Source organism: Vigna unguiculata, chromosome 4, assembly GCF_037176805.1.
Source record: "Vigna unguiculata cultivar grain cowpea cultivar isolate G323 ecotype 2 chromosome 4, ASM3717680v1, whole genome shotgun sequence".
Lineage (NCBI taxonomy): Eukaryota > Viridiplantae > Streptophyta > Magnoliopsida > Fabales > Fabaceae > Vigna > Vigna unguiculata.
In genome coordinates, this window is record NC_140795.1 from 11,014,985 (window position 1) to 11,039,551 (window position 24,567).

At 36.6% G+C, this 24,567-nt stretch overlaps 1 protein-coding gene across 8 annotated transcripts in view; it reads left to right on the forward strand.

The window, feature by feature from the left end:
- The window catches only part of CSTF77 (Tetratricopeptide repeat (TPR)-like superfamily protein), a 50,898-nt gene that overhangs the window by 4,669 nt on the left and 21,662 nt on the right, over positions 1–24,567 (forward strand). For all 8 annotated transcript variants that reach the window (XM_085672159.1, XM_085672160.1, XM_028068643.2 and 5 more), the window contains exons 9-16: positions 1,501–1,547; positions 3,317–3,380; positions 4,860–4,980; positions 9,514–9,572; positions 9,787–9,855; positions 10,750–10,890; positions 16,577–16,641; positions 21,459–21,555. In XM_085672159.1, the coding sequence (XP_085528285.1) occupies positions 1,501–1,547; positions 3,317–3,380; positions 4,860–4,980; positions 9,514–9,572; positions 9,787–9,855; positions 10,750–10,890; positions 16,577–16,641; positions 21,459–21,555 (663 nt within the window). The remainder of the gene's footprint in view (positions 1–1,500; positions 1,548–3,316; positions 3,381–4,859; positions 4,981–9,513; positions 9,573–9,786; positions 9,856–10,749; positions 10,891–16,576; positions 16,642–21,458; positions 21,556–24,567) is intronic.

A 24,567-nucleotide genomic window follows, 5' to 3' on the forward strand; every position in this document is an offset into this window, starting at 1 on the left:
AAAAAACCCGCAATGGATAAGAAATGGATATTAAAAATGGATACCCGCTACCCGTGGGTACGGGTATTTTTGATACCTGCATGTTAACGGGACGGGTACGGGTATCATAGTATCTGTATCCGTGGATACCCGTACCCGCTAAACTTTAATTCACAAAAATACCCTTATATATATATATATATATATATTAGTAAAAAACATTTTGTCCTAATTTTTTATAAGTTGCACATCTTGTCTTCTGTCTTTATTCTTCCAACTTCAAGTATTGGTACGTTGTCTTCTTTCAAGTACATCCCTTAACATTTTTCTCTTCTCCTTCTTTGAAATTGGGCATATACATCAAACCATATATAGATAGTGACGTTTATGGTATGCTTGTTGTCAAATGATGGAATCAAAATAAGAATATTTGGCACGTGACAGTTGAGGTTTATTATTTGATTATTTTTCAGGAATCAATGACTTGTTGATCAAAACACTAATTAAAGAATTTTCATCATGTTGAACGTCATTTTATATTTATTTTTATAATTATTTGGACTTGAGTTAGTTTAAAATTTATTTAAAATTTATGACAGTGATGTATTTTATTTTATTTTATTTGAATTTATGATTAAATATTTATTTTTTAAATAATTTTGTAAATACCCGTGGGTACCCGTGGATATCCACGGGTATGAAAAAAATAGACGGGTACCCGCATAACGGATACCCGACGGATATGGGTACGGGTACGGGGCAAATATTTATCTAGCGGGTAGGGTACGGGTACCCGTACCCTACCTGCCCTGTTGACATCCCTAGTTTATACTTTAATTATATCTCATGTGACATTACCAAATGAATTTTGTAAATTTTTCTTTGTTTTGTTTTTTCATGTAGACATAGTTAATTTTGATAAACTTACCAATTAAAATAAACTTATAATTGAAGAAAGTAAATTGAGCAAAGGAGGTAGCTGCAAATTTATCTTGTGCACCTCAATTTTTTCATAGGTGTTGTCATCTAACATTGGTATACATTGAGGAGCATAAGTTGGTTTTAATTCTAGAGAAGTTGAATTCATTTTCTTTTTCTTCTCCTTCTATTATAAGGGTTGTTGTTATTGATAAGTTGATAAATTTTTTTCAAAATCTTTATGCTATATATAATAAAAACTTTTATCCAAAATGCAAACTATATTAACAGCTTTTTCTGTTATGCAGAGGTTCAGTGGTGGCTTTACATTTTTATATCTCTAACATGCACTCTCACATAAGTGAGCCCTTTGAGTTTCAATCATTGACAATGAATAGGCCTGTCTTGTGCTGAAATTCAATTTTATTTCAAAGAACAGGGTTTTTAAGAATTAGATCTAGACCCACTTGGTTAGAAAGTCTTATGATCTGCCATGAACTGGCTATCCTAAAACAAAGTGTTAAGTGAAGCTACATACATGATTTTGTGCTTGTTACGTGTTTAAAATCATGATTAGTTTTAATTCTTAGTTACTTCTGACAGGAAGAAATGCAGTGGATTGCATGGAAGAGGCTTTTATCTTTTGAAAAGTAAGTAGCATATGTTTTTCTTTTTTTCTTTTCCAGTAATTGGATAGTATTACATGAACATTTTCACTGATAAATTTTTATTAGACCTTTGCTACTTGATATTTGATCAAACTGATGAAGCAATTTAAGCAAAGTATTGGATTTATCTAGGGTTTAGGGTTTCTTTTGCAGCAATCTGCTTTTGTTAAAGAACAAGCAATGACAACTCTCTCCCTAATGATGTACAAAAGCATTTGCATTCAAGACTAGAGTGCGTACAATTTGCATAAGATGTCTATTCTTTCTCTTTGCAATGCCAATATATTGTGGTGGTTGAGGACAAGTGGATTGATGTAAAATACCCAATGTGGATAAGAAGAAAGAAAGCTCAACGGAAAAGAATATTTTTTAGCATTGTCACTTCAAAAGGCTTCAACTATATTGCCAAATATAGTAGTCCATGGGGTCACTTTTTCATCATAGTTAGTTGGTGCGAAACAGAGATGGCAGAAAAAGTAGAGGCACAACTCGCATCCGAAAAGGAAGGTGCGGTGTAGGAGAAGAAAACCCTAGTTTGCAGAGGCAGCAGTGCAGGAAAAGAAAACCTTGCTGTGCAAGGGCAATAGTGTAGGAAAAAGGTCCTAGTTGTAGGGCATGGGAGATTTGTTCTCTCTTTTCTGTCTTCTGTCTTCTGTTGGGTTAAAAGCCTAAATGATAACTTTGTTAAAAATTGGGCCATAACTAGCCCAATAAAAACATTATATTTTAAACTAATACCCTAATACCCTAATACCCACGAGTCTCTCCTTCTTCAGTCCCATTGTCGTTTGCATTGATGTTGCTGCTTGACGCTGCTCACTGTCGCTCGTGCTACTATATTGTTCTCTGTTTCCAATTGTCGCCATTGATGCTTTTCCTGGCACTACTGCTGCCGTTGCCTCATCTTGACATTGGCTCATCCTGCCAGTGCCGTTGCAACCAATTGCAAGTTTGTTTCTTTTTTCCAATTGTATTTGTTAAGCGCCAGTTTCTTCTTTTTTCCAATTATATTTTGAAAAATATACCTATTTTCCAACAACAATAATGACCAATAACCTGGACACTTCACTAACATCGCACATAAATAACCTAGATTGGAAACATTGTTACCTGGTGTTGTGGTTGGCAACACATAACAAGGCGAGTTTTTAATGGCATTAGCTTTTGATTAGGTTTAGGTGTTATTTAAATAGAGTTCATTCACCCAAGAAGGTGAACATGTAGTGCAATGAATAATTTAGAAAAGACATTGATTTCTCATGATTTTACGAATTTGTTTGACAATCCTGGTGATGTTAGTGTATAATATCATGGGATCTTACTATTTTACGAGTTAAATATCTATTTTAACTATAATGCTCATGATGTACTTGTGTTTAGACAAATATTATGCCAAAGACCAGGAAAGGCTCTGATGTCATGCCTAAGATGATAAAGCTTAGCTTGTTAAGTGGGGCTTGTAGCATGGTCTTGTATGTTAAGTGCATGTTTGTGTTCTATTGTCATGTTCAAAAGTTTTAAATGCACTTGTTATAAAATAAAAGATGTAAAACCATTCTCTAGACTCCATATAGGATTTAAATGTTATAAGCTTCTAGGTGGTTGTCATCTTTGGCCATACTCATCATTTTGAAATGATGGTAGCATGGATCTAGTGCTTTCGGTCATTATGTCTTCATATCCTTATCCTATTATATGTTATGATGTTTTGTTTGTATTTTGTATCTAACTTAATCATTATTTTATTTTAGAGGAAATCCACAGAGAATAGATACTGCCTCCTCCAACAAACGAATTATATTTACTTATGAGCAGGTATTAGGAAATATATTTATTGGTTTCTAATTCCTTATCCCTTTAATATTTATATTTTATCATTAATGTGGAGAAACACATAGTTTGTTTTACTTGATAAAAATAACAAGAGAAAATATATTTTAGAGAGCTTGTACAAAGTCTCTCTTATGTTCTTGTATTTATATTGAAATTGTTTATTACTCTGAGATACAATGAAAGTGAGAAAAGAGTAGTAAACAAGTAAAGACACCTCTAGGACCTTAGGTAGATATAAGTACAATTAAAAGCAACTTCTTAATAAGCCTATTTTGAACCTCTTTTAACAATCCCCCTTAATATGAACATAAAGATCGAAGGTGCCAAACCTCGAATGAATAAAATCAATCGAAGGTTGTCTCAAGATCTTGTTAACATCAACAAGTTGATCATTGGATCGGACAAACTTTGGACAAATTTGCTTGAGTCATAACTTTTGTTGAAAATGATGGTCAATTCTGTGTTTAGTCTTCTCATGCAATACATGATTGGAAGCAATGTGGTAAGTTGCTCGATTATCCCAATACATCATTTGTTGGATGTTACAAAATTTAAGTTCTTGGAGGAATTGTTTTACCTACACAAGTTCCTTTACACTAGTTCAGTTGTTCTCATACACCTCAGCAAAATGGTAAAGCAAATAGAAATAATAGATACTTAGTTGATGCCTTTCATTCTACTTGTACATCATGGGGTGATGCCTTTCGTACATGTTATCTTTTCATGTGGGCCTCAATTGGATTAGATGCATAACAACTAGCCAAGCTCACAACAAACCCAATGTTCAGCCTAGTGCGAGTTAGGTAGATTAACTTCCCAAATGGGCTTTAATGTCTATATTTATTAGTTGGTGGACTTTCTTTTTCCCATCTAGGCTTTGATATGTATCTTTATTAATATAGTGAAATAGGTTTGAGATTAATCTCCCTCTTTTGTAAAAATACACATAGGGTAATAAAGGAGACATGGGCTAAGCCCAATACACAGAATAAAGAATAAAAACAAAGAAACTGAAGATACAAGATAAAGATGAGATATCTAAGATATCTAACAATATATCTAACAATATGTATCTTTATTAGTGTGAGCTAGGTAGATGTTTTAACTAAGTCTCTTTCTTCGACATGTTTTGTTCTTCTTTATGGAAAACTCAATGTGAAGAATTTTTCTTCTGAAAAATATTCCCATTGAGTTTCAAGGGGGTCTCTTAGTAAAATATAGTTGAATTGTATAAGGCCTATTTTAGTAAATTGATATGTAGTAAGTTCAACCAGGGCTATTTTACTAAACTTTTTCATAGAAAATGTTAAGGAAAAATGAAACTACTTTTTCCATGCTTAAAATTAAGATATGAATGAGTTAAATATAAGATTTTGGAGAAGCTAATGTGGAATATCTTGTTGCGTTTATTTGTTCCATTGTGTATGAAATATCTAACTAAATTGCTATTTTATTATCTAGTGTTTGATGTATATGTACCATTATCCTGACATATGGTATGACTATGCTACATGGCATGCAACAAGTGGTTCCATAGATGCTGCAATCAAAGTATTTCAAAGGGCTTTGAAGGCTCTCCCTGGTTTGTACTGTTTTCTTTCACTAGCTATGCTGAATTTTTTGATGTACATGAATGAATATTATATTTTGTGTTCACGACATTCTTGATTTTTCTTTCGTTGGAAAATAGTAATTGTAAGCCTTGATACAATTATGATAAAGAAATTTGTCATCTATAGTGTTAGATATTAGATATTGTTATATGTAATGCCATTTGGATTAATCATGAAATGGGTCTAGCCTTGCAAAGATTTAGTAGGTTGTCTAAATTATTAGGTTTTTCTTGTGAGTCGTGTCAATTAGAAAAACACAGTTGTAGTTCCTTCCCTGGAAGTGTCTCACAACGTACTTCGTCTCCTTTTGTATTAGTTTATTATGACATTTGGGGACCATGTTGTGTTATCTCAAATTTAGGCTTTCAATATTTTGTCACTTTTATTGATGATTATTTGAGATGTACTTGGTTGATTTTAATGTAAAATCGCGCTCACAGTGGTTGTTGCTAGCCGCCCTCATAGTCGTTGGCACTTGCAACACTTGCAGTCAATGGGTGTTGGTATTGTTTATCAATAATTTTACATTTATAATCCATTAATTTGATAGATGGGTGTTGGAGAAGTCATAAATTACTTAACTCAGTGGTTAGAGTATTGCTTTTATACGGCGGGAGTCATTGGTTGAAATCCAATAGTAGGTAAGGTATAGTTATAACTTATTAGATACAATTGATTGTGGTATCTAATAAGCTTTTCTACTTACTTTTTTCTTTATACTGTTTCTTTTTTCTTTTTATTGTTTTCGGATATTGGGACACATCAATTTCAACTTGTTATGAAATAACATTGATAGCCTCTTCTCGTCTTCTAGCTCGTCTCAGAGCTAGATTTGCCTCAATTGTTTGTCTCTTGCCTTCAGCCTTATCCAAATTAGTTTATGCTATTTCAAGGGTTTGTTGTGCTTGATACATAGCCTCTGTTTCTTTTTGCAATATCACCATGTAAAAATGCATTTTTAATATCTAGCTGTTGAAGCGGCCAATGATGAATAACAACCATAGCCAGAAAGAGACGAACAAAAGTTATTTTGGCCATAGGAGAAAAGGTGTCCCCATAATCTAGACAAAAAATCTGTGTATATCCTTTGGCGACCAAGCGAGCTTTTAGCCGATCAATATGACTATCAGGTCCAATTTTCACTGTATAAACCCAATGACAACCAACAATTTGTTTGTTAGGAGGTAAAGAAACAAGTTCCCAAGTGCCATTAGAATGTAAGGCTGCCATCTCCTCTACCATTGCCTGACGCCAGTCAGGGTCAGCCATGGCTTCACTTGTAGTCTTAGGAATAGGTAGTCTTAGGAATAGACACAAAATCCAAGAAGAAACAAAGGAGAAATAGGATGGAGACAAACTATCATAATTAATGGTAAAAGGATAGAGAGGGTTAGGATTACGATAGGAACAAATATCTTTTCGCATCGTAATAGGGAGTTCAAGTGCAAGAGGCATGGGCGGAGAGACATTTGGAGCAGGTGATGCTTGAGGATTAGTAAAGTGAGTCACAATTGGAGTTTGAACCTGTCTGTTGTATTGAAGCAAAGGACGTTGAGGAGAAGCAATTACCTGAGCCGAAACAAGCGAGACTTCTGAAGGTTCTACTATAAGATTGACATCCAACATAGTGGAAGTGTAGTTAGGGGTAGTCTAAAAAAACGTGACATCAGCAGAAACTATATATCATTGGAGTTCATGAGAAAAACAACGATATCCCTTTTGAAGGCGTGAGTAACCAAGGAAAATACATTTGAGAGATTTGACGGAAAGTTTATCTTTACCTGAAGTAAGGTCATGGACAAAGCATGTGCAACCAAAGACACTAAGAAGAATGAAGTAAAGATCTTGGGTTGGATATAAGAGAGTGTGAGGAACCTGATTATTAAGGATGGAGGAAGGCATGTGGTTGATCAAATAACATGCTGTTAGAATGGCATCTCCCCAGAATCGAAGAGGAATATGGTGGTGAAGGGTACCGAAAGTTTCAACCATGTGTCGATTCTTTCTTTCGGCGACGCCATTTTGTTGTGGTGTGTGAGAGCAAGATTTTTGATGGAGGATACCCTGTGTACTAAGGAAAGACTAAAATTGGGAAGACATATATTCATGAGCATTGTCAATGCGTAAAATTTTATTAGATATACCAAATTGATTTTGAATTTAAGTCCAGAAACCTTGGAATATAGAAAAAACATTAGAACAATTTTTCATCAAGAATAACCAAGTACATCGGGAGAAATCATCAATGAAAGTAACAAAGTAATAAAAACCCAATGTAGAACAGACACGACTAGGACCCCAAATATAGTGAACTAAGGCAAAAGGTGACAAAGCACTTTTATTAACTCGAGTACCATAGGTATGATGAGTGTGTTTTCCAAACTGACAAGACTCGCATTGAAAAGACGAACTGTGAGAAAGACTAGGAAGCGTGAGACACATTTTGGTAGGATTACGATGACCTAAGCATTGATGCTTAAGAGCTTGAAACGCAGTGGAGATACAAGCAACCGATTGTGATAGATAGTATAATCCTCGAGACTCATGTTCTGCTCCAATTGTCTGTCTGGTACGTCGATCTTGAACAAGAACAAAATTATTAGGAAAAAGAATAGAGTAGTTTTGGGTGCGAGTGAGCTTGCTTATGGAGATTAAATTAAAAGGACAACCGAGTATATAAAGCACATAATCTGGGGTAAGATTAGAAGAAGGGCATGTATGACCAATGCCATGAACTCTTATTTGTGAGCCATTTACCATGGTAACAGAGGCTAAAGAATCGAAATAAGTTAGTTGAGAGAAAAAGGACTTGTTACTAGACATATGATCAGAGGCACCTAAGTCAAGAATCCAAGGTCCAAAGGAGGACTTAGAAATACATGCTACAAGATTAGCAAATTGAGCAACAACGACGACATGCTGTATAGGCTGCGGGGGCTGCCTTGTATTGGAGAAACTCATTATCGGCATCAACTGAAATTGAAACTTCATTAGATGGTTTTGGAGAATTGCCTTTGGACGACATTCTGCCTCAGTATGGCCATACCGTTGATAAAAATTGCAACGAGGGCGTTTACCACGATATCCACCAAGAGTTAAGTGTGAGCTTTCGGAAGCCATAGGAAAAGAACCTGAAATTGGCTAAAAAGGGGGTGCCTGGGTGTGAGGAAGAAAACAGAGGGCGCGTCAGCAAGTGGGCCGTGCTGGAATAATGAGCTAAACGCAAGTGGAGATAGGTGCGTGAGACCAACGTGCCGGAAAGAGACCGTGCGTGTAGTGTCTGACGAAACGAATAACGAAGGGTGGTGGTTGCCAGAAGAAGACAGTTCTGATCGCAGTGGGCACCGAAGGAAAAAGATCGGTGAGAGAGCAAAGGGGCACACAATAGCTGTGGGTACTGTTGACCTGAAAAAAAAAATTAAAAAGAAATTCAAGATGGAAACCTTAAACTATTGATACCATATAGAATTGTATATATTATGAATTATGAATGTATTGTGTGTCTAATGCTATTTATACTATTGAATAGAATCAATTACAATAAAGACACCTAATAATTAGAAATCAATCATGCTAATTTATGAGATTATGTAACAGTTGATTTCTCATAAATCTATAACAATTGAGTATATTCTAACATAGTCATTTGTATATTGAAATACATTAACTGGTCTCTTGGAGAATGCTTGCTATCACAATAACAATACTAAAGTTGTCTGTTATTTAATGTTGATTGAGCAAGATTTCCTTTTGATAAAAGATTCTCTTCTTGATATTGTGTGTTCATTGGTGCTAACTTGATCTCTTGGAATAGTAAGAAACAAAATGTTGTTGCAATATCTAGTGCAGAAGAAGAATATAGAACTATGGCCTTACATAATTACTTAAGGAATTACAATTTTGGAGATGTCACTCAAATAAAACTTAAATGTGACAATCATATTGTTTTTTATATTAGGTCTAATCTTGTTTTTCAGGAAAGCATCAAACCCATTGAGATTGATTTCCATTAATTTGAGAAAAGATTATATCAAAGACAACAAGACTGAATTTGTTATTCAAATGATTAATTAGCAGATATTTTTACTTTGTACGAGGATCTAGAATTGATTATATTTGTAGCTAACTTTGTATATACAATATATATGCATTAGCTTGAGGGGAGTGTTAAATATTATTAGATGTTAGATTTAAGGCCATTTGTAATAATCATTAAATGGGCTTAGCCCATATTTTCTATATATTGTTTATTATAAATACATTACCCGTGTATTTAACACATGGGATTCAACCTGTGTCTCTCTTTCATTTCAACATACAGTATGGAATTCCATGATTACCAATGAGATTCGGATTTCTTTTTTCCAGATAGATATTCTTTGATTTTGAACACTTGTGTTAACTTATCTGATCTGTGGGAAAATTAAGGCTTATATGTTTCTTTTTGGTACTGTGACTCTTAATTATGCATGAAAATGCCTTGTCATTTCATTTTTTAACAGATTCAGAAATGCTGCGATATGCTTGTGCAGAGCTTGAGGAGTCTCGTGGAGCAATTCAGGTATTGTAAATGTGTTGCAAAACGTACAGTGATTAATGTCATTGTGTATTACTGGAGGTTAGGTTATGCATTATTGAAAAGATTGAGTCATTGTACATAGTTTATTTTTTTTGTATCATTCTTGTAAATGTAAAATTTATTTTATTATTATTTTTCTTGGTTTTTAATCATTTAACAAAATTAATTTCCTTGTTTTTTTTTTGTCTTATGTCAGGCTGCAAAGAAAATATATGAAAGCCTTTTGGGAGATGGTGTCAATGCAACCTCACTTTCTCATATTCAGGTACGTGAAATAGTTTGCTAATGCTTTTAGGGCTCAATGGTAGTGTTGGATGCTTCGTACATGGATATATATGTTAATATATTTGTCATATGATATTAAGTTTTGAAAATCATTGAACAAGTCGTAAAGTAGGTCTGCTTGAGATTGTCAGGAATTTACACTTGTCTATACAATTTTTTTTCTGTTGCATTTTATGGTGGTGGATTCTACTTCTACACACATTCTGCCTTAGTATGGCCATAACGTAGAAAAAAATTGCAATGGGGTCGTTTATCACGATATACACAACCACTTGAGAGTGAGCTTTTGGAAGCGATGGGACAAGTACTTGAAATGGGCTAAAACGAGGGGCCTAGGTGTGAGGAAGGAGATAGAGGGTGAGCCGGCAAGTGGGTTGTGCCGGAATAGTGAGCAAGATGCAAACGGAGACAGGTGCGTGAGACAGACACATCGGGAAGAAACCATGTGGGAGGGCGTGGCGGATCAAAACGATGAACGAAGTGTGGCTGTGGTCATCGGAGGGAGACAGTTCAGATTGTAGTGGGCACCGGAGGAAAAAAGAAGCTTGATGACAGAGCAAAGGGACGTACAATGGCCGCGGGTACTGTTCACCCGAAAAAAAAAAAGGAAAAAAAAGAAATTTAATATCGAAATCTTAAACTACTAATATTATATAGGATTGTATATGTTCTGAATGTATTGTGTGTATAATGCAGAGCACACAATATGTATTTATACTATTAAATAGAATCAATTACAATAAAGGTACATAATAATATGGAATCAATCACACTAATTTACGAGATTATGTAATGGTTGATTTCCTAGAAATCTGTAACCGTTAATTATATTCTAACATCTTGCAACAAATGTGACCTCTTTTTCATGCTACAGTTCATGCGTTTTCTTAGAAGGACTGAAGGTGTTGAAGCTGCTAGGAAGTACTTTCTAGATGCACGAAAATCCCCAACCTGTACTTATCATGTTTATGTTGCTTATGCTACAATGGCATTTTGTCTTGACAAAGATCCAAAGGTTCGTACTGTTCCCTTTTGTTAGAATTATTACCTATACCTATTGTATCATTAACCCTATGTGTAGGGTGTTGAGTGTGGGAAACTACCTACTGCCATATCTACTGTTGCATGTAATCATGCCTAGTATCTTAGAGTAGTCTTTTCATATCTTTTCATATGTACGTGCTTGCTTCACTATAAATAGAAGAGGAAGAGAGTGGTACTGTTGTCCACTACTCATATTTTAAAGTCTCAGTCTCAAGTTGGTATCAGAGCGGGTCGATCCCGCTCTGGTTTCTGTCTCAGCTGGTCCGTCACCGCTGTCCGCGGTTGATCGCCGTTAGTCACCGCCGCTGTCCGCGGCTGTCTAAGTTCGGTTAACCTCGTTTCTGAACTACCCAACACTGTCAAACAACTTCTCAACACTGTCCGCCACTGTCTGCGTCCTCCGCCGCTGTCCGCCACCGTCCGCCGCCGTCCGTCGCCGTCCGCCGCCGTCCACCGACGCAGTTCCGTCCGGAAGGAGCCTCCTCTACCCGTTTTGACCATCAAATCTCTGTTCCGGTGAAGTTCAGTAGCACCTCTTGTGGAAATCGTCCCTTTCGAAGTCGAAAATCGTCACTGTTTCACTGTTTTCGTCACTGTTTTACTGTTTTCCGAGATCCTCTCTTTATCATGGCCACTGGAGGAACTGGGAGTGCTATTTCATTCTCTGGAAGCCCCTGCATTACGTCCGAGAAACTAAATGGCCAAAATTACTTATCTTGGTCCGCTGCCGTCGAGATGTGGTTTCTCGGTCAAGGACACCACGAACACCTTGAGAAAGATGGCAGCCACGTACCTTCTGAAAAAGCTGAACAGTGGAAACAAGCGGATTTCCAACTATGTGCTCTATTGTGGCAATCGGTGGAACCACGACTTTTGATGTCCCTACGGGCCTTCAAAACTTGCCACTCGTTTTGGAAGCGAACTCAGAATATCTATGCAAATGATATTCAACGCCTCTATGATTCGGCGAACAAGTTGGCATCTATGAAAATGACTAACCATGATATGATGTCATTCATGAATGACGCTCAAGCTGCTGTGGAAGAACTCCGAATGTTCTTGGAAGTCGACTCTCTAGATGAAATGAAGAAAAAGCTTGACAAGTACTATATGGTAATGATCCTCCGCGCTATACACCCAGACTTTAATCATATCCGAGATCAGCTTTTGACCTCTCATGAGGTTCCTTCCATGGAAACTTTGATCTCCCGCATGATACGTGTTCCAACTCTTCAAACTCCCGAAACTCTTGCTGTAGTGGAACCATCTGTCATGGTTGCCACCCGAGGAAGAGGAGGTCGTGGAACTAGAGGAGGTGGACGTGGAGGTCGTGGGCGTCCTCAGTGTACGTATTGTAAAAGGATGGGTCATACCCAAGAAAACTGCTACACTTTACATGGATTTCCTGCCAAAACAGCCAATGTCTCCCAGGCAGAGACTACTGACTCCAAGTTCACTGAGGACGAGTATCAAGAGTACCTACGCCTCAAATCCAACAGCTTGGCACAGTCATCCCAAGCTCCAAGTACATCAACTGTTTGCATCTCTCAATCCATGGAAGGTCACAATTCATGGGTAATTGACTCTGGTGCTTCTGATCACATTTCTGGTAATACCTCCTTGTTCTCAACCATCTCATTCCAAGAAAAATCTCATTTTATAACCCTCGCAAATGGTTCTAAAACATCCTCAAAGGGAGTCGGTCAAGCCATCTTATCTCCGTCCTTAAATCTAAAATCTGTCCTTTTTGTCCCTAATTGTCCTTTCAATTTAATTTCCTTAAGTCAGTTAACCAAAACATTGAATTGCTCTGTAACCTTCGATGACAAATCTTTTGTTATACAGGAGCGTGGCTCGGGGAGACGGATTGGAGAAGGATATGAAGCGGGCGGATTATACCATTTTGGATCTCGTCCACGTGTGTCATGTGTTGCAGCCCCCAATCCTAAAATGTTACATGATCGGCTTGGTCACCCTCACTTGTCCAAGTTAAAGAAAATGTTTCCTGAACTTAGTCGTCTCCAGACTTTAGAATGTGAGTCATGTCAACTAGGAAAACATGTTAGATCTACCTTTCCTAAAAGATCTCAATCAAAGTGTACTTCTAGTTTTTCTGTCATCCATTCCGATATCTGGGGACCTAGTCGTGTCTCATCTTTTGGCTTTAGGTATTTTGTTACTTTCATTGATGAATATTCGAGATGTACTTGGGTTTATCTTATGAAAGATCGTTCTGAATTATTATCCCTCTTCACATCCTTTTTGAATGAAATCAAGAATCAATTTGGTCAAGTAATTAAAATCTTAAGAAGTGACAATGCCAAAGAGTATTTTTCGTCTGCTCTTTCTAATGTTTTGAGTTCCCATGGTATCCTGCACCAGTCTACTTGTCCTCATACGCCACAACAAAATGGTATAGCAGAAAGGAAAAATCGACACTTAGTTGAAACTGCTCGTACCCTTTTGCTTAGTGCCAACGTTCCTGTCCATCACTGGGGAGATGCCATCTTAACTGCAGGTTTTCTTATTAATCGGATGCCATCTTCCTCTCTCAATCATAAGGTCCCTTTCTCCATTCTGTTTCCAGACAATCCTCTCTTTAACACTCCCCCTAGAGTTTTTGGTTGTGTATGTTTTGTTCATGACATGTCTCCCGGGTTAGACAAGCTTTCTGCTCGCTCTCTCAAATGTGTTTTCTTGGGCTATTCACGACTTCAAAAAGGGTATCGATGTTACTCTCCTGAAACCAAGAAATATTACATGTCTGCCAATGTTACATTTTTTGAACAGACCCCTTACTTCTCTCCATCTGTTCAAGATGTCCATGTCATCCAGCAGGTCCTTCCTATTCCCGTGGTTGAATACAATATTTCCAATGTCCCTGTCCCTCCAAGTCTCGACCAAAGTCCTCCTGAGCCATCATCTCCACCTATTGACTCTCTCCAACACAGGACGCCGACGAATAGTCCAGTTGTTCAAGAACATGGTGAATCCCCTACTTCAGATTCTTCTCCCTCGTCTCTTGATCCCATGACTCCTGATGAAGGTGATTCAGGTTGGCCCATTGCTCTCAGAAAAGGTACTCGTTCCTCTCGAAATCCACATCCCATTTATAATTTTCTTAGCTATCACCGATTATCGCCTTCCTATTGTTCACTTTTATCCTCAGTGTCTTCTGTTGTTATTCCCAAAAATGTGAATGAAGCACTTGATCATCCTGGATGGCGACAAGCCATGATTGCAGAGATGCAGGCTCTTGAAAGCAATCATACTTGGGAGCTCGTGCCCCTCCCTTTGGGTAAGAAGGCTGTTGGTTGTCGATGGGTGTATGCAATTAAAGTTGGCCCTGATGGTCAGGTTGATCGACTCAAAGCCCGATTGGTTGCAAAAGGGTACACTCAGGTTTATGGCCTTGACTATTGTGACACCTTCTCTCCCGTGGCCAAGATGACTACTATTCGCCTCTTCTTTGCAATGGCAGCAATTCGTCACTGGCCTCTTCATCAATTGGATATCAAAAATGCCTTCCTTCATGGTGATCTTGAGGAGGAAGTTTACATGGAGCAACCTCCTGGGTTTGTTGCTCAGGGGGAGTCTGGTATGGTATGCAAATTGCATCGATCTTTATATGGCCTCAAACAATCACCACGAGCTTGGTTTGGAAAATTCAGCTCCATTGTTCAGAAATTTGGGTTAAGGCGCAGTGAGGCAGATCACTCAGTCTTTTACAAACATACCTCTCCTGGGAAATGTGTCTACCTAATAGTATATGTTGATGATATTGTTATTACAGGAAATGATACTACTGGAATATCTCAACTGAAGGAGCACTTGTGTAAACATTTTCAAACCAAGGATCTCGGAAGCCTCAAATACTTCTTGGGCATTGAAGTAGCTCAGTCAAAAGATGGAGTTGTAATCTCTCAAAGGAAATATGCTCTTGATATATTACAAGAAACAGGTATGATTGACTGCAGACCAGTAGAGAGTCCTATGGACCCGAATCAGAAGTTAACAACAGTAGAAGGCGAATTATTCTCCGATCCAGAGAGATATAGGAGGCTCGTTGGAAAGTTAATTTATCTCACTATTACGAGGCCTGATCTATCTTTCGCAGTTGGAATTGTTAGCCAGTTTATGCAGACTCCATGTCTTGGACATTGGAATGCCATCATCCGTATTTTAAGGTACCTCAAGAAGGCTCCAGGGCAAGGTTTGCTATATGAAGATAAAGGAAATGTTCAAATCTCTGGGTACTGTGATGCTGATTGGGCAGGCTCTCCTATTGACAGACGCTCTACTACGGGATATTGTGTCCTCCTCGGAGGAAATGTTATCTCTTGGAAAAGTAAGAAGCAAAATGTAGTGGCTCGATCCACCGCTGAAGCTGAATATCGGGCAATGGCGTCTCTCACGTGTGAACTCATATGGGTAAAGCAATTTCTTCGAGAGCTTAACTTCTGTGAAATTCAGACCATGAAGATGTATTGTGACAACCAGGCTGCTCTCCACATTGCATCAAATCCAGTGTTTCATGAGAGAACTAAACACATAGAAATTGACTGCCACTTTGTTCGAGAAAAATTGATGACCAAGGAAATTTGTACTGAGTTCGTTGGGTCAAATGACCAACTTGCAGATGTGTTGACCAAGTCATTAAGGGGACCTCGGATTGAGTTCATTTGTTCCAAGCTTGGTTCATACGATTTGTATGCTCCAGCTTGAGGGGGAGTGTTAGAATTATTACCTATACCTATTGTATCATTAACCCTATGTGTAGGGTGTTGAGTGTGGGAAACTACCTACTGCCATATCTACTGTTGCATGTAATCATGCCTAGTATCTTAGAGTAGTCTTTTCATATCTTTTCATATGTACGTGCTTGCTTCACTATAAATAGAAGAGGAAGAGAGTGGTACTGTTGTCCACTACTCATATTTTAAAGTCTCAGTCTCAAGTCCTTTTAACCTGTACTTATCATGTTTATGTTCGACCAATGTATTTTAGACATTTGTTACAATTATTTATTCACCTACAAACTTTTTTGATACTAATGATTCTGCTGCATGTGTGCTTGGAAATGTTCTTGGTGTTTGGAATGGTTGAATATGTTGATATACATAAATGGATGTGCAAGCGGTTGTAAGTATACTTAATTTTAGTTAACAAAATGCCTTTTGTTGTTAGTGTGATTGGTTCTCAAAATGAAGTAGTTATCTTACAATAAGGAAAATGGCCAAGGATTCCCTTTCTTGCCCATTCTTTCCATTGAGATTTAACACAATAACAGAGGTATATTTTAAGTTTTTACTTCTATCTAGCGAATAAATTGGCTCAATACTTTATGGATACGCTCAAGTTTGTCATTAATTTTATATCAATTGTTTCCTAATTATGTCTTGAATTGATTTTGCAATACATCAGTCGAGGATGAGACAATGAAATTTGAATTATGATAAAAGATCATTGGTGATAGGCTATTTGTTGCTTCCTGATTTTTCTCCCTGATTGTGGCAGATTTGGTTTCTTCTTTGATACTAATTTTGTTCATAAATAAGGAACTGTATCATGAAAATAGAATTGGAGAAATTCAATATTTCTTGTTTGTTCTGATAAGTAACAATAAATATTATTGCTTTATCCGTTTATCCACGCAGATGGCTCATAATGTTTTTGAAGCTGGACTAAAGCGCTTTATGCATGAACCTTTTTATATTCTCGAGTGAGTTCTACCTCATAACTCTTATATCTCTAATGCTTCCTTGCTATGTGGTTGCACACCTATATTTGCTTGATTCTTTTTCTCAATTTTTCAGTCTTTAAGTTGGAATAATAGCGAGTCAATCCCACTCTACTAGTTTTGATGTTGTTCTCGCGGTTGTTTTGGAAATTGTACCTATGAGCTGTTTACTTATTAACATTAATTACCTAGTTATTCCTAATTTAATTTTCTTGTATAAATGACAAGAATCAGTTGAGAGATAATCAATCTCTTAAGTTCTTTTTTCTCAAATTTTCATCCTTAAGTTAGAATTAGAGCGAGTCAATCCCACTGTTCTAGTTTTGATGTTGTTCATCGCCGTCCACCGTTATCCTTGGCTGCCTCTGTCGTTCGCTGCTGTCCATCACTGGCCACCCTTTTTGTCATTGGAACAACTGCACGTCTTCTCTGCAACGCTCGCTAGATCTCCTCGTTCTTGTTTTGACCCTTGTTTCTCTAGTTTCAACTTTGGTTGAAAGGCTCCTCTCTCCATTTCTCTTTGTCATACTCTTCCTCCATCATTATTTGTTGTCTCTTATAGTTGGCATTGATTGTGGAGTGTAGAGTGTTGTAATTCTTATTGTTGGTGAAGCAATATATTTAAGAAGTTTTAAATTTTATTCCTATTAGTTTTCACTTTGTATATTGGTTGTATCTTAGTTTTATTACTAGCATATCAATTCCCCAATGTTAGGGATTTGTTTCCTAGACTAGACTTTGCTTGTTTCCGAAAATGTCCAATCACTGTGTATGTGTGTCTATATATATATAAAATAAGGTTGAGCCACGTTTTTCTAATGAAGATTATCAATAATATCTCATATTAAACTCTGACAGCCAAGCATAGCCTTTCACTAGTTTGTCAAAAGCTTGCATATCTCAATTTTTGGAATGTCGAAGTCCATGGATAATAGAGTTAGGTGCTTCGGATCGGTCTCTTCTTTTTTTTTTTTTTTTGTTCAAAAGGATCTGAATCAAGATGCTACTTAGTCTTAAGGAGTGATAATGCCAAATAATATTTTTCTTCGGCTTTTCGCACTCTTTTAAACTCACTTGGCATTTTACCACAGTCCATCTATCCTCATACACCTCAGAAAAATGGTATATCAGAGAGTAAGAATAGACACTTAGTTGAAATCATAAATGAGTTTACGTTCCTTATCAGTCAAACGTTTATGCTCTGATAATGGGAGGTAATATGTCAATCATGACATGTCTAAATTCCTTTCCGAAAATGTTATTGTTCATGAGTTTACTTGTGTGCATACACCCCAACAAAGTGACATTGCTGAAAGAAAAAATAGGCATCTTCTTGAGGTGACACGAACACTTCTTTTCCAAATGAATGTACCTAATTCTTATTGGGGAGAGGCTGTGTTCACTGCGGCTTATCTTATTAATAGACTATCCTCTCGAGTCCTAGATGGTAAGAGTTCTATTGAGTTCATATCTTCCTTCTTTCCATCTGTTTCTTTTCTCTCTAATTTTCATTGTCGAGTGTTTGTCGATATTCATAGTCAATTCCGTGGAAAGTTCGATCATAAAGGTGTTAAATGTACATTCATTGGCTATGGATCTAATAAAAAGGGATATTGTTGGTATCATCCTCCGAGTAAAAAGTTTTTTACCTCCAAGGATGTCACTTTTGATGAAAATAAATCTTTTTATGAACGTCCTCAGCTTTAGAGGGAGAGTTCTTTTGAAGTCGAGTCTTCTGAATCTTTTAAGTCATATTTAAACCCTTTCATAGAAGAACCATCTCATACTATGCTTGGTACTCCTGACACATCTGGTATGGATGTCTCTGAAGTAGCTCCTAACAAGGGCATCTTTGTTCCCGAATTGGGGTCAGCTCTAGAAATTAGCTATGATTCTAAAGCTCTGCTTCTAACAAGGGCAACTTTGTTCCTGAGTCAGAGTCAACTCCTCAAATTAGTCGTCTAGAGAATTTCTTCCATATGAAATACCATATTCGATAAAAGCAACCTAGTGAAATTCCTTGAATATTAATTGTGAATCTGACCTTGATGACTTGCCCATTGCCTTGAGAAAAGGAACTCGGTCTTGTACCAAGTATCCTATTTCTCATTTTGTGACTACTAAAAGCCTATCTGTGCAACACCAAAGTTTCCTCTCTGCCATTGATGCGATTAGAGTCCTTACTTCAGTTGAAGAAGCATTGAAGGATGAGAATTGGGTTCAAAAGTCATGAATGAAGAGATGAGTTCCTTAGAAAAGAACTAAACATGGGAAATTGTTAATAGGCCATGGGATAAAAAGGCAGTAGGATGCAAATGGGTGTATAATGTAAAGTATAAATCCGATGGCACATTAGAATGTTACAAAGCAAGGTTAGTTGCCAAAGGATTTACTCAAATTTATGGTGTTGATTATGAGCATAAATGGAAGTGTATGCTGATGTAGATTAAGCAGGGTTTGTCACAGATAGGAAATCTACCATAGGATATTGCATTTTCTTGGGTTGAAATTTTGTGACTTGGAGAAGTAAGAAACAAAATGTTGTTGCAAGTTCTAGTGCATAGGCTGAGTTCCAAGCTATAACACAAGGGGTGTGTGAATTGTTATGGCCAAGAATTATTCTAAATGATCTTAAAGTAGCATGTGAAGAACCTATGATTCTTTATTGTGATAATAAGTCAACTATTACCATTGCTCACAATCCAGTTCAGCATGAAAGGACCAAACACATAGAGATAGACCGACACTTTATTAAAGAGAAACTGGATAGTGGCCTTATCACTACTTCTTACGTCTCGTGTGGGCTTCAGATAGCATATGTGTTTACAAAAGGTCTTCCCACTGAGCAGTTTCATGATCTCACATCCAAGTTGGGAATGATAGATATCCATTCCCTAGCTTGAGGGGGAGTGTTGTAACTAGGATATTAAATGCATTACTAGAAGTTGGTAGAATATTAAATGTATTATTAGAAGCTAATAGAACTTGTAAGTAGATTCTAGAGATCTCTTGATTTTAGTGTTAGAGTTCTCTATATATAGGGACTAATGTATTGTTTCAAATGAATTAATTTAATAACAATCTTCTTTCTTTTATATTAATTCTTTCTAGTAATCCAAATAAACGATTAATGGAAAATCAAGGTGAACCTATCTCTGTGATGCTGAGTAGGCAAGATCTCATTGATAGAAGTTCCATTACAAGTTACCTCTTGTTAGAGGTTGCTTTGGGTTTTCTTGACCAATGTTTGACTTGTGTTAGTTAGGTTTTTTAATTGATGTCAGTGGTACTTTTTCTCAACCAATGTAAGTCAAGCAAGGTTTTTCATTCTTGGTTGTTAAGGTTTACTTTTTAGTTGACGGATTAATTTTTGTTGATGTAGGCCAGTGCTAATTCTTGATTATTGTTAGTCAGAATCTTCTTGGCTAATGTCTAGTGTTTTATTTGATGGATTTCATTCATGCTTTTGTTTATTTGTTGATATCTATCATCACTATTCTTGTTGTCAATGTTTGTAGGCATTTTCTCAATCAAGGTCATTAGTGTTATTATTTCTCCGAAGTCGCCTAGGATTTTAGTTTTGTATTGGATGGAGAAATTTCCATGTTTGAATAGAATTGTTGGTGACCAATGTAGGAGAACTTTTCAGCTGATATGGGTCAAAAAGGTTGGCCAAAAATGTAATCTTGACCAATGATGTTGGATAAATAACCTGACGAGTTCAGCAAAATATTTCCACACATTCACACCAATAAAAACTCTTCCTACATTCCGTTCTGCTTATCCTCGTGACTAGTTGTTATGGATTCTTTGCTATGTGTCCCGTGCCTCTAACCAATGTTTTGACCTTAATTCCATTCGTGCGTGACAAAATTGCAAAGTTCAAGCACAATACTTATGTAAATGAATGTTTGGGTATTAATTTAAGTTTGAAATATAAATATTTGTTTTTGTTTAAATTAAAATTAAAATAAATACTAAAAGTTAAAGTGATAAATTTATAATAAAAGGTAATTGATTAAAGTAAAAATTAGGATAGAATAAACCATAGATTATAGAAAGATAAAGTAAACCACAAGAGATGAATATAGAAATAAGGATAGAATAAACTATAAGTGATAAAAAGACAAAATAAACAATAAGAGATAAAAATAAAATAAATTGTAAAAGAGAAATAAAATATAAAAGTAACAGACAAAATTGAGAGATAAAAGCCAAGGAGATAGAATAAAGATAAATATAAGAGATAAATATAAAGATGTAAATAAAGATAAGAATGATGATAAAGAGATAAAAGATAAAAACACTAAGTAGATTGTTGTTGGCATGTAGATCGCATGGATGTGTCGGTGAAATGTAGGGAAATGTATTAGTGTTTGGTTTCAAAATGTAAATGTCAGATTCTTCAGTTTCTACAGCTGGCTAAACCTAAATCCATGTGTCTTTCCTATCATGCATCTAAACTACGTATCTTGATTTTTTGGTATTTTTCCTCATTTGGTGGTATCCAATCCTGTGTATAATCATTTTGTATCTTGTCCTTTCTTGCGTGGCAACACATTTCTTATTATTCTCATTTTCTCTACTCTCATCTTATCTCTTTAAATTCCATTTTTTACTATCATATAATACTGATGTATAGCAGTACTATACCTTAGATAGTTTGTGACACAGATAACTCCAATGCCTTCCTCCATGTTATCCATCTAAATTGTATATGGGTGTGACATCCTCATTTTTTATTAATGATAATTCCATTCTTACCCAAAATAATATTTTCTATTTTCACTATATATCAGATATGCTGATTTCTTGATACGAATGAATGATGACCAAAATATACGAGCTTTATTTGAGAGGGCGTTAAGTTCACTTCCACCAGAAGAGTCAGTTGAGGTACGCCTTGCTTCCTATTCTCTAGTTCTTTGAAAAAAAGATTTGTTGGAACCTCACTAGAAGTTTAGTTAATAACATGTAGGTTTTATTTCTGCTTAAATCAGGTACATGATACTAGATTTTAGTTCATTAGGGAATAATATATTAAAATAGATATGTATGTGATACCAATATATTCTTCACTTTTGTTTCTCTTAGCAGGTTTCCTTTGGCTTCCCACACTTTTGTATTTCTTTTCCCTTTAATAATATTTCTAAGAATGCAGCGTATGATGGATACAAGTTGTTGAATCACCAAGAAAGACGCATCTAACGGTCCACAGATCAAGTTTGGTTATGGATATATACAAAAGCTGAGCACGCAAATATTTTAGGAATGAGGCCATTTGAGATCTTAAATGAGGGAAATAAATTTTACTGTTTCAAGGGAACTTGTGTTCTCTAGTATATGTGTGGGAAGTCTATTTATCAAATATGCAGCAGTGAGGACAGATTCTCCCCAATAACTTTTTGGAACTTTCCCTTGAAAGAGAAGTGCTCGGGTAGTGTTAAACAGGTGCCTATTTTTCCTATCTACCACTCTGTTCTGTTGGGGAGTATGGACACATGCAGTGGCAGGAATTAATCCCTTTGGACTGAATAAGCAAACATAGTTTGGTTGAAATAATCCCTAGTGAGGACAAATGAGTCTATGAATAAGACCATGTTCAGTTAGAAAGGAAGTAAAGGAGCGGTATTCACCACCCCTATCAGACTGAATGCTTTTAATTTTGGCATTTAACTGCAACTCAATCATTTTCTTAAAAGTTTGAAAAACAGACAAAGTCTCAAACTTAGTTTTAAGTGCAAATATCTAAGTGTATCTAGAAAACGCAACAACAAAAGAAACATAGTATTTATGGCCTGCATGAGAAGAAACATGTGCAGGTCCCCACAAATCTGTGAGGATAAATTCTAAAGGAGAGTACACAAAATTAGAATAATAAGCAACTAGTCTGAGACTTTCCAACACAACATGAATGTACACAAACCAGATTTATTTTTTGGACTAGACATGGAAATATGGCACTGTTTGAAAACTATTTGCATTACATGATGACTAGGATGTCCTAATCTGTTATGCCACAACTGGGCATTATTATTTACAAGGCTATACTTATTTAAATTGCTAGACACAATATGAAGTCCAAAAGAAGGAGAAGTAGAATTGTCAGGAGGAGACAACAACTGAACATGTTGGAAATCATACAAACCATCAGCACCAACCACACCATGAAGGAGAACTTTATTTGTCCCCCAAAGTTTGATGTCATTTGTTAGAATGAAACTCGAAAAACATAGAATTATCCTTTGCAAACTGACTTACCCTCAATACATTTTTTGTAATAGATGGAACATACAACGAACAATTTAACCATAATAAAACATGAGAGTTAGAAGGACAAACAAAAGAAGATGAACCAACACTAGTAATGCTTAGACATGCACCATTCCCAATGAAAATTTGATCTGGTCCATCAAATTGTTGATGTTATTTAATATTGAGCGAGTTTCACTAGTTATATGAAAACTAGCAACAGAATCAAGTATCCAGGAGGATTTGCCATTACCTTGAGTAACGGACTACACCATCATAGGACTAGGTTGAGTAGGTGGAGTACTGGTAGTAGAATGAAGATTGGGATTCACCCAAGTGTTGGAAGGCTTAGAAGTACCAGCTGAATAAGGAATTGATTTTTGTGTAGAAGGATCAAGAAAGTACAATGACTCATGAGGTTGATAGGACATATCTGCTCGAAAGTGATAATCATTTGATGTATGACTAAATTTTAGACAAATTTGGCACTGGAAGTTGGCAAACTTGCCAGGTCCTTTGGCAGGACCATTGCCATTTTGAGCAGAACCGCGAGAGCTTCCATTTTGAGCACCTCAAGCATAGGATCCTTGAGTAAAATTTAGTGAGGGTGTAACTAAAGCCTAGTTCTCTTGTTCACATCGATGAAGCCTGAGTGCATGCCCGTACAAAAGTGCTTCAATCGCGACGATAGAAGGTCGTTTCTTACTCTCAATCACAGATACCACAGAGGCATAATCAGATGGAAGACCTTCCAAAATAGAATCCACATGGTCTTCATGTCTGACTGGAACACCAACATCGACCAGTTCATCAACATAATTTTTTATTTTTAGTAAGTACTCTTCCATAGATTTAGATTGATGTTTGACAACTCTCATCACAGTACGAAGCTAACGAGAACAAGACTTGGTGTGAAGACTTATATATTCATGGATCCTTTCCCAAACTTCATATGAATGAGAACATCCAAGAACACGAGACGGAATTGACTTGGAGAGAGTAGACTGAACCCACACAAGCAGAGTATGATCATGAACCTCCCAGGCCTCGTAGTCTGAATTGACAATATCACTTGCACGATCAAGTTCAGTGAGATAGCGAGGTCGAGCAATTGGACTAACGACAAACCGTTGCAACTTATATGATTTAATCACTGGTTCAACATACTAGCGCCAATGTTAATAGTTAGAGTCATCTAATTTCTCAGCAATAGACGTAAGAAAATAATTAATGTCCATAGAACAAGTTGAACAACAAGATTCACAAAATAACACCGAACAAACTTCGAAAACAGAACTGGACTTTGATGCAATCACAAATGACGAGCCGAAAACAGAGATGCCTACCGTAGACGGAGTTGCACAACGAGAAACACGAAAGACTACTAAAAACCACTGTGCGAGCGTCGAAACCAAAGGCGTGCACTGAATCGCAAGAGCAAGCACAATCGCTTACCGAGAACGATGGAAAACTACGGATAAAACGTCTGAAATAGAGGCGTGCACCAAGTCGCGAGAGCGAGGACGAGTGTGCAAGGAGAACGAGAAAGCAACAACATATCGACGAAATAGCCGAGAGATGAGAGTGAATAGAATCAAACTTCGACTTCGAGAATAAAGGAAAACACCGATTAAACTCCAAATCAATAAGATCGGA